Source organism: Schistocerca nitens, chromosome 4, assembly GCF_023898315.1.
Source record: "Schistocerca nitens isolate TAMUIC-IGC-003100 chromosome 4, iqSchNite1.1, whole genome shotgun sequence".
In the NCBI taxonomy this organism is placed as follows: domain Eukaryota; kingdom Metazoa; phylum Arthropoda; class Insecta; order Orthoptera; family Acrididae; genus Schistocerca; species Schistocerca nitens.
This window is the reverse complement of record NC_064617.1, coordinates 163,785,928-163,797,712: the sequence shown is the minus strand read 5'-3', so window position 1 is coordinate 163,797,712 and position 11,785 is coordinate 163,785,928. Positions and strand designations below refer to the sequence as shown.

At 44.0% G+C, this 11,785-nt stretch overlaps 1 protein-coding gene across 1 annotated transcript; it reads left to right on the top strand.

Annotated features, from left to right (window-relative positions):
- Positions 1–2,574: 2,574 nt before the first annotated feature.
- LOC126251879 (trypsin delta-like) lies at positions 2,575–11,493 on the top strand. Its single transcript, XM_049952569.1, has 2 exons — positions 2,575–2,993; positions 10,845–11,493. Exons 1-2 carry the CDS (start codon positions 2,586–2,588, stop codon positions 11,205–11,207), a joined length of 771 nt encoding a protein of 256 aa, XP_049808526.1. The 5' UTR covers positions 2,575–2,585; the 3' UTR covers positions 11,208–11,493.
- The last annotated feature ends 292 nt before the right edge of the window (positions 11,494–11,785 follow it).

Sequence of the window (11,785 nt, the reverse complement as noted above, 5' to 3'; positions counted from 1 at the left end):
CGCCGTACTGCGACATATTCATTTTCGTTCTAATAGATCTTTCTTACCGTCTTGTGCTAGATAATTTAATGTATGTACTCGTAACTGCATTTCCTGGTCCCACCGGAGCCTTTAAAGACAGTGGTGTGCAAAACGTAACGACGAAACTAAGTTTCGAGTGATGTGTCACTGCCAAGTAACATACCTCGACGAAACCTGGATCATTCACAGAAATGACTCATACAGCGTAGTGCAGCAGGTAACTAAACTAAATTCACAATAAGACAAACAGGAATGATGCATGTAGTACAGCAGGTAACTGAATTAAATACTCGAGATAAACATGAATGGCACGTTTACTCAAAGACAACATTTACACTGAAACCACCTTGACTCATGAAGGTACTCTGACATTAATAATGGCGGGGAATGGTTATTAATAAGGTGTGTGAACACCGCAGATGGCAATATATGCTCTGCAACATGGTCCAAACAGGCCACATTACGTTAGGGTGCTAGGTTTCTTCACAAGTGCGGTTGACAACTACTGGACGGAGGTTGGTGCATCTGGATCTGCAGCAGTACGTCTCCCCTACACATCCCACATGTGCTCGATGGGATTTAAGTCAGTGGAACGACCAGACCAGACCATTCACCATACATCCTCTCGCTCCAAGAGCTACTCCACTTTCGCTGTTCGATGGAGCCAGTTGCATCCCTCAAAAGACCACATGAGTAAGGAGTACAGCGTCACAATACGTTTGATTGAATAGCCCCAAAGAGTTTGCCGAGCTTAACGTCCTCATTCGACAGACGAATCATTAACAGTGTCACATACATGCAATCTGTGTGACGCGTTGAATAGATTTGTAATTTAATACAGGACACTGGCTTAAAGCAAGGTAAACAAGAACTTTACACCACGATTGCTCCTTTCCTTGCCTGCAAATTACTGGTAGGAAATGGCCTACCTCATGTCCAGCGCCACCACACACCATACGGAGGTGAGTGTAAGTGCGTGTACCAATTTGTAGCAGATAAAAATAAACACTCTTCTTTTCTAACATAACTGTCAAGAGCGCACTATTAACTCGTTAAATTGCTCGAAGGACTGGACAATGGAATTTCCTTATACGCTCAGAGCGCAATAACTTATTTCACTAAAAATGGCTGTTTCTACGGCTAACCGGCTCTTGTGGAGTGTGTGTTAGTATCACTTGCCGCACAGAAAGAAATCCAAAGGAGTGAGGTAAGGAGAAGGTACTGGCCACAACATGGGCCCACTCCTCCCAATCACAGATTTGCGGGAAGCATTGTCTAAACGTTCTCTGATGTCAAAGGCAGAGATGTGAGCGGCGCCGTCACGTTGGAACCAACAACTTTACCTGTATGATAGCAGGACTGTCTCCAACATTTAGGATAATACTTCATGGAGAAAGACACAGTACTTTCCTCCAGCAGCCGACACATTTACTGCAAATTCTGATAGTGAAACATACGAGTTATCTCCTCATTTTCCAACTCTTAGACACGTCTTGTGGTTTTCTGAAAGCAGGCTGATGCCATCTATGCATTGATGTCAACGAAGGAAATTTTCATCATCATATCTAAACCAAAATTCATCACTCGGCTGTATGAATAACGCCTCTGAATATCAGTACGCCAAAACATTCATGGGTCCCTAGGATAGAATTGGTGCACTTGTGGTATTTTGGTCTTATAACAAAAGTATTTACTTTTTAATGCAGTGTGGGTGTGAACAGTGATCAATGTGTTACAAATATTTACTATCAAAAACAGTCTTGATCACAATTTATTTATTACGGTGACCGGTTTCGACCACTACTACTCCAGCTGAGGGAGGTTCTTACTCATTGGTCTGAAGATGACCACAGTAGTGGTGGAAACCGGTCACCATAAGAAACAAATTGTGATCAAGACTGTTTTTGATAGTAAAAATATTATAACAAACGTGTTTCTTTATGGCTTTTGCATATATCGTTTTTATATACTCTATATAAATAACCTTTCTCATAATGTGTTTATTTCTATGCGGCGGTTCGCTGACGAAACTGTTCAGTATCAGCACGTGATTTCGTTAAAACTGTTTACGAAATGTCGAGAGAGTCATGGATGATCTGTGCGTGATGCAGTGCGTGTCACCCTGCCATCGCGTCAGGTCTAAGACATTTTCTCATTCGCACTTCCTGTCAAACGCCACACCATGTTTCCTGAGCTCTGAAAAATCTGACGTCCGTTCACATCAAGTGTTTTTCTTCAGATCAGCTTTTGTATTTGTCATTCAGCAACATGTTTCTTGAGTGGTACTGAATTCAATCCACAGTCTGACGTCAATCCTTCGGATGATTTGCAATATCGAGTGCTTTATAAAACAAGCTTCTGAGAAATTCCACAATATCATGTGTTTCAGAGCTGTGAAGAACACTCAGCGATAATATCACCAAGGTAAACTTTGCGATACGAAGAAGCTTTGACCTTCCTAGAGGTATTATCTGATTTCACATTTAAGTGGTCCCAGATAAGCAGAGCGATAAGACCATATATGTGCCGCGATCGACACAGCTTACGCATAGGAAGCCTTTGAGATGTTTCAACTAGGCCTCGTACTGTGCGTGTTGGCTGCCGCCTGCTGCGCAGCGCCCTCCCCGAGGGGTCCCTGGTTCGGACCCCGCCCAGGGCCCCGCATAGTGGGTGGGGAGCCCGTGGACATCTCGCAGTACCCTTGGCAGATCTCGCTGCAGGTGTTGGGATTCCACGGCTGTGGCGGCTCCATCATCAGCCCCACGTGGGTGCTGACGGCGGCGCACTGCGTCGACTCACTCCCGGCTGTTCTGTTGTCCGTGAGAGTCGGCACTTCCACACGCGAAAGCGGCGGCACGGTGTACGAGGCCGCAAATTATGTTGAACACGACGGATTCTCTTACGCCACTGCTGACTTTGATATCGCTGTCGTCCAGATATCCGGCTCCTTCTCCTTCGACAGCAATGTGCAGGTACTGTGTGCAACACTTAATGCAGCTTTACAATAGAAACATTCATTGCAGAAACGTTATTTACATTACTGCTCGCCACGAAACATTAGTTAGTTCCAAGTAATAAATGACATTTTTTCCATGGGCTTTACCGCAGTTAATTCCATTTTTTGACAGTTTTTATTAATTCTCACTGTGCATTTCCATTATCAATTCTGGTATAGCTTGAAAAGGGACCGTCGCGGGGGGTATATTACGTGAAACAGATTCCGGCAGAAGTTGCCTTCATTAAAAGTTATCTGTTTGTGGGGAAACTATCTATTCTTAGTTATAGGTATGTTTAGGGATATTTTACTTGAAACCTCCTTCATCTGTATTACAGCCCTCTATGGGTGTGGATATTGAACACGAATAATGCGCAACGGATTCTTTTGGAGGGATCAATGAAGGAGTTTTCCGTCATAGAACGCAGCATACCTATTGTCAGTCTGTGCCATTAATATTTATAATTGTTAAAGGAGTATCGGGTTTGTTCAGGAATAGCATACAGAAGTTATTCTGAATAAATTTGCTTTATTTCTTTCATAATTTAATATAATGTTAGGTGGAGGTGAAGCCTCTTATTACTTTACACAACTGCACGGAACACGCACGCTATTTCTGGGAAAGGTGGAATTCTTAACAGACGGGATTGCATCTCATCAGCCACTAGTAATTTTCCCGCTACTTTAATATTAAAACACATAGGACAGGATAGACAAGAGCTCACACTTGCACCTAGTCCACAGATTCAGTACTAGCATGCAATGGGGTGAGGACAGAGATCGGCTTGGCATTAGACGATAAAGCTTTCTTTTCTGTACTCCTGTTCTGTACTGTATAGCAACTTCAGTTATAATTTATCCAGTATCAAAGGATACTGCCTGTGCACGTGGTGGCTATGACCACGTGGGTCCAAAGTGGCTTTCCACATGCTTACAAGGTTTTAATCAAACGGTTGAAACTGTGTAAATGCCTGTACCGTGAGGTAGTAGCAGTTTATTTAAATAATCTATTGCTTCTACTCGAGTTTCTCTACAGGCGAGCGTAGCTGCCTTGCTACTAGTTCGCCACACGTGTAGCACGTGGCCCCTATTTGTACACAGAAAACACACATTAAACATCAATAAACCCTTCCAAAATTCCTAACACAAATAAACTGAAAGTCACACGGTTTGTTACCTAACTCTATCGTATTGATGGACAAGTTGACTATACAAGCCTAACGTTGCCTGCCCCGTGGAGTGAACACAAAGAAATACATACATCACTCTCAATACACAAAAATCATACAACAGAAAATAAAATAACCATGAGCGCAATCATTGGTTTCCCTATTCAACGCTGGGCTGAAAAAGAGTGGGTTAGTCACAAATATCCAGTATTCCAATACCTTTTTCCATTACCGATCGAGACGGACATGCTGAAGGCACGTCCACTCGCTTACCCTTTCTTCGCAGAACAGCTCCTTACCATGGCGGAGCTCCTGAGAGCCTCTGATATTCGGTGGAGGGGGTAGCCTGACCAACCTCTCCCCGCTAAACCATATGTTCTCACATTCCCTTAGCCCGCATCTCGTGGTCGTGCGGTAGCGTTCTCGCTTCCCACACCAGGGTTCCCGGGTTCGATTCCCGGCAGGGTCAGGGATTTTCTCTGCCTCGTGATCGCTGGGTGTTGTGTGATGTCCTTAGGTTAGTTAGGTTCAAGTAGTTCTAAGTTCTAGGGGACTGATGACCATAGCTGTTAAGTCCCATAGTGCTCAGAGCCATTTGAACCACATTCCCTTAGACAAAGTTTTGCCTGTTGTCGATCTCTGCCACTCAAGCCGAAGGAAACAAAGTTGGCGCTACTACAGTCTACCAAGAGTTGTCTGCATCCAAACAAATGGCTAACATCGCTTCAGGAACGATGGGAACAGGTTGCTAGGGATATTTCACGTGCGTGAACATATTAACATTAAATAAATATTCTACACCATGGTAAATATTCTACAACATAATAAATCAGCGTTCCATCCTACATCATGGGAATTTCATGGCGCCCTTGGAGGGGCCGTGTTACGAGAGAGAGAAAAACGGCAAGTGGCAGCACCCGTGAATATCTATCGATTATGCTGTCCTTTTAAGAAGGTACGATTGCGAAACCTCGTATTTAATCACGGAACGGTACATACAGTACCGTTTCAAGCTTCCTTGTATTGCTCCGCTATTTTTTCCCTACCAAATCAGTTAAACAGTGCTAATTGTAGCAGTCGCTTCGTTAGTACACATAAGATATTATAGTGTAGTATTTCGAGTAAGATTAAACAACAATGCTTTCCATTTGAAGACTCTACTATTGTAAAGGGGGGCATTCAAAATGGAAGTTCCACTTTAAGACTGCAACACAACAACAGTGACGTATTGTCAAAAGAGAGTATATGTTCTGCGTTTCCTGCAGACACACATCTGCTGCGTGGCGTAAACAAGTGCATCACAGAAAGGGAATACAATAGCGCGGCAACTAGAAACGTAGTCTGAAATTGAAGTACATGGCACACTGCAAGTCATGTAGGCAAAACATCTAGTTAGCACGCAAATTCACCGCGCAGTTCTGGTGTTACATTGACCAAATACTGTATCACTTCAAACCTCAGTGAAGTGGTATCAACAACCATTTGTATGGTGCGCCACATTGGCGTCAGCGTAATTAGCTGTTGGGTGGGAGGGCCAGGCCACAACAAGTAAACTGAAATTATATTTCAAGCACCATTCACAATTAAATATCGAAGTTCAATAAACGTTTATTTTAAAAGCTTGCTTTGCATATTATTGACAGTCAAATTATTTAGATCTTGATAGAAAACGTTTTCCAGAAGAATTCAAAATCAAATTTAGAAAAAGAATCTTTAAACAGGCATGGGGTGCTCAGTCGCCGTAACAGGATCACACAACAAGAAACACAGGCATGGGTAGCGGGGCCGTCACAATCAGAGCACTACCACAGACTAAAATCTTTTTTATGTTTCAAATGTTGATAGAGCCCCATTTCAATCATAAATCTAAACTCTTTAAAAATGGTTCAAATGTCTCTGAGCACTATGGGGCTTAACTTCTGAGGTCATCAGTCCCCTAGAATTTAGAACTACTTAAACCTAACTAACCTAAGAACATCACACGCATCCATGCCCGAGGCAGGATTCGAACCTGCGACCGTAGCAGTCGCGCGGTTCCAGACTGTAGCGCCTGGAACCGCTCGGCCACTCCGGCCGGCTAAACTCTTTAAACTATTCAACGATCGCACGGTAGAAAAGTCACGTAAATATAATAAAAATGTATATGGTTCAAATGGCTCTAAGCACTATGGGACTTAACATCTGTGGTCATCAGTCCCCTAGAACTTAGAACTACTTAAACCTAACTAACCTAAGGACATCACACACATCCATGCCCAAGGCAGGATTCGAACCTGCGACCGTAGCAGTCGCGCGGTTCCGGACTGAGCGCCTGAACCGCTAGACCACCGCGGCCGGCGAAAAAAATGTATAGATACTGAGCTTCGCTTGGCGTAAACGAATAGCTCCAAATAATGGAAACCTTAAAATCTTTTAAACCAATTTCTTTCAAAAAAATTCAATATGCTTCCAAAAGGCCACTACTTAAAATGGCACTGCTTGCAGTTAATGTATTTCAGACAACAATAAAGGTTAAGTTAAGACGAAATACCCGATGCAGGTTTAATAGTTATACGAAATTCAGCATGGCAGTGGCCAGCTGTGCACTAAAATTTACACTGGTTTGGTTACCCACAGTTAATTCAAGAATGCTTTATAACAGCCCGTCAGTTGGTAACTGCCATGTGTGAACTAAACTACTTAGCGAAACACGTACTAAACCTACAGCACAACACGCTGCAATGACCGAAATACCTGATTCAGACTAGACAATAGCTTTACAACTTAAGGAACACATAAATTTCTCTAGACAAGAAAGGTGTTCTAATCAGTTCACTCAGTATGGGGAAGTTAAATAATTTTTAAGATTACGATAACCAAAGATTGACTCAGCCCTGCTCTCCTCAATTGTATCACAGAACATATTTTAATTTCTCCTATGAAGTAAAGTGAAACAATAACACAAATACCAAGAACGTTTCGCTTCATGTCACGTTCAAACGTTAGTTACAAAATACCAGTCACACAAAGACTACGTTCTTATGCCCTGTGTTGTATTCACCCAAATTGGCAACCTCCACCAGAACAAAAACACGAGATGAATGACTATTGAATGTAATTTGTACTGTTTCCTATAATCAACAGAGCAACCTACTGTTGCAGATTTCACAGTCAATCTAACCCACAGACAATCAACGACAAGCCACATAAGAAGTCTGGCGACGCCATAGACAAACAACAGAATTTCTCACCGAAACAGCTGTAGTCAGGTGCATTAAGGCACGCACATTCCCAATATAGGCCGTTGGCATCAGAATGCATGGAACTCCGAGGAAGCTGTTCCATCGGCCAGGGCTACTTGGTACATCCCGGTAATTATGCACCTGATTCAGTACACGATTTCCGGCGGCCAACCGCCTAAAATTCACTCCCACAGCCACACAACAACATCATCATTCCGTGATTCCCATAACCGGTCCGAATACTGTTCTCTTACCCCATTTTCTAGTCTACACGGCGTGGCTCTGAGGCAAAAATAACGACTCCCCTTGCGAAACAAGATCGACAGGGGTCCGCATGGCTCATCCTCCCCCACTAAGAGGTAGAAAACCCTGCCCCTCGGGTAGAACTTGGAGACAACTATAGACGCCACCGATCGCGTGGGTGACATACACACTGTGTTCCTTGCCCATAACGAGATTGTGAACGAAGAAGTCGACTTGATTCAGTACTTAAATCAACTTGCAAGGTCATGCAAAACCAGGTGTCAACTTGCGAGAAATGGCAGCATAACCCTGCCATCAAGGACTGAAGATATGGATGAAGACTTCGTCACTGGTCTGTACCTTAAATGCATGGCCGGCCGGTGTGGCCGAACGCTTCTAGGCGCTACAGTCTGGAACCGCGCGACCGCTACGGTCGCAGGTTCGAATCCTCCCTCGGGCATGGGTGTGTGTGATGTCCCTAGGTTAGTTAGGTTTAAGTAGTTCTACTTTCTAGGGGACTGATGACCTTTGCAGTTGAGTCCCATAGTGCACAGGGCCATTTGAACCAATTTTAAATGCATGCTGACCATTTTTATAACGTTGGGCCTGTCTCCAGTGGTCCAGATCAGTATTGCTCCTGGCTCTTCTCCACTTTTATTGGATAGTTTCACAGATGATTTTGTGCGGAAGGAGAGAATTCATGGACCACAAACTGACCAAAAGAGAACTAAGGGAATAGCTAAAATCCAAGGACGTTGACGTTACCCTAATGACATCATAATGGGAGAGGTTAAATGCTAGTTTCATGCAGTGCTACTCATTTACTCATATTGCTACATCTATATTTTGGCGATTCTGCAAAACTTCTTGATTTGGGGCAGTATTTTTCTAGTTGTGTTGTTGCAAACCCACAACATGATTGTAATTCGTTTGCTCGTTTGGTCGATACTTCCTTGTCTTGGCATTTTGGCGCTGAGGTTTGTGTTAAATGTCGTTGTATTAAATGTCCTGGTGTTTATTTGCTGTAATGTAAAGTTCTGTCTTGATTTAATCGTCGATTTTGCACCTGGTATAAGATTGCATTAATTAATGTAACATATGTGAAAATCCTCTATTACACGTATTACAGTAGCAAGAACACACGACACTTACTTTTTAATTAATTATTTTGTAGATATTTCAGTTTCCATTTAATTCTAAAACTGAACACAGATAATTTATAACAGTCACAAGTCAGAGGAGTAAACGTAAGACGAATACATTTAGGGTTACATATAAGGAATTTAAAATATCTTAGGGTACTGGGATTAATGAGTGGAATACCACCTAAGAGTAAGTTCCAGTCATAACTGTAGATCGAGCAGAGTAATGAATTGTTCAATAACATTCCGAATAATGTTAAGGTACTTAAATCAATTAGTAGTTCCTTTATGGGTATCACTGAAATTACACTAGTCATGACTATAGTCTCGGGATACTCACTTTCGCCATTAGGTAGTACACTACGGTCCATTAAAATTGCTACACCACGAAGATGACGTGCTACAGACGCGAAATTTAGCCGACAGCAATAGGATACTGCCATATGCAAATGATTAGCTTTTCAGAGCATTCACACAAGGTTGGCGCCGGTGGCGACACCTACAGCGCGCTGACATGAGGAACGTTTCCAACCGATTTCTCATACACAAACGGGAATTGACCGGCGTTGCCTGGAGAAACGTTCTTGTGATGCCTCGTGCAAGGAGGAGAAATGCGTACCATCTCGTTTCCGACTTTGATAAAGGTCGGATTGTAGCCTATCGCGACTGCGGTTTATCGTATCGCGACATTTCTGCTCGCGTTGGTCGAAATCCAATGACTGTTAGCAGAATATGGAATCGGTGGGTTCAGGATGGTAATACGGAACGCCGTGCTGGCTCCCAACGGCCTCGTATCACCAGCAGTCGAGATGACATGCATCTTATACGCATGGCTGTAACGGATCGTGCAGCCACGTCTCGGTCCCTGAGTCAACAGATGGGGACGTTTACAAGACAACAACCATCTGCACGAACAGTTCAGCGACGTTTGCAGCAGCACGGTCTATCAGCTCGGAGACCATGACTGCGGCTACGCTTGACGCTGCATCAAAGACAGGAGCGCCTGAGATGAAGTACTCAACGATGAACCTGGGTGCCCGAATGGGAAAACGTTATTTTTTCGTATGAATCCAGATTCTGTTTACAGCATCATGATAGTCGCATCGGTGTTTGGCGACTTCGCGGTGAACGCACATTGGAAGCGTGAATTCGTCATCGCTATACTGGCAGATCACCCGGCGTGATGGTATGGGGTGCATTTAGTTAGACGTCGCGGTCACGTCTTGATCACATTGACGGCACTTTCAAAAGTTGACGTTACATTTCAGATGTATTACGACCCGTGGCTCTACCCTTCATTCGATCCCTGTGAAACCCTACATTTCAGCAGGATAATGCACGACCGCATGTTGCAGGTCCTGTAGGGACCTTTCTGGATACAGAAAATGTTCGACTGCTGCCCTGACCAGCACATTCTCCAGATCTCTCACCAACTGAAAACGTCTCGTCAATTGTGGACGAGCAACTGGCACATCACAATATGCCAGTCACTACTGTTGATGAACTGTGGTATCGTGTTGAAGCTGCATAGGCAGCTGTACCTGTACACACCATCCAAGCTCTGTTTGACCCAATGCCCAGGCGCATCAAGGCCGTTATTACGGCAAGAGGTGGTTGGCTCAAATGGCTCTGAGCACTATGGGACTCAACTGCTGAGGTCATTAGTCCCCTAGAACTTAGAACTAGTTAAACCTAACTAACCTAAGGACATCACAAACATCCATGCCCGAGGCAGGATTCGAACCTGCGACCGTAGCGGTCTTGCGGTTCCAGACTGCAGCGCCTTTAACCGCACGGCCACTTCGGCCGGCAAGAGGTGGTTGTTCTGGGTACTGATATCTCAGGATCTATGCACCCAAACTGCGTGAAAATGTAATCACATGTCAGTTCTAGTATAATATATTTGTCCAATGAATACCCGTTTATCATATGCATTTCTTCTTGGTGTAGCAATTTTAATGGCCAGTAGTGTATAAAGACAAGCAGTATTGCTTCATTTTCTGTGTAGCCCTATACATTGTGTGATGTGTATGGTAATTTGGGTCTGTTGTAGGCGGTCAGTCTGGGCACTTCAGAACCATCTGCAGGCACAGCGGTGACCATCACCGGCTGGGGAGACCTGTCCGAAGGGGGGACGTCACCGCGCCAGCTGCAGGCCGTCACCACGAACGTCGTCTCGCGTGACTCGTGCAACGTCAGCTACGGTGGGCAGATCACGGAGAGGATGATCTGCGCCGGAGACTCGCAAGGCGGCAAGGACGCGTGCCAGGGAGACAGCGGCGGTCCCCTGGTCGTGGACTCCACCCAGTACGGCGTCGTGTCCTGGGGCAACGGCTGCGCGAACGCCAGCTACCCTGGGGTCTACAGCAATGTCGCCGCTCTGCGGTCCTGGATTACAGAAAACTCCGGTGTCTAGCTGCCTGACGCCTATAGCGTTCGGAAGCTTTTCAACATAGCTCCATGCTTTATACTGTCAGTTGTCAACAAATGTTTTTTCAGCTGAAACATCCTCATGTCAATGGCAACCGAAACTTTTACTAAGTATTATTCCTTATTATCTAAGTGGAAATTCATCCAGTATTATTTACTTAGACTGTAACAGTTCTCCTCCACGGGCAAGAAATATTACGAATAATTGTGTATCAGTTAATTGTATTGTGAATATTAACAGTGTCCTTACTATAGCAAGATCCGACAAAGAAAATAAATATGAGATATGATAATTCACTGCTGTTAAAGAATTATCTCACTAACACTACTACAAACCAATGACGTTGCCAACATGGTCACCCAAAAAGTATCTTGGAGACGATTCTCTGCAACTAATACTACTCTTTCTAGGTAATTTCCTGGGCTGTAGCCCAAAAACTAGAACTGGGACTCTCGTAACAAGCACACTCAGCTGGAATATTTTGTTTTACGTAGGTCATCACAAATAACGCTTGCTGTAGATGGCTGTAAACGTATAGTCGGAATAGGTTTGAACCTCTTTCT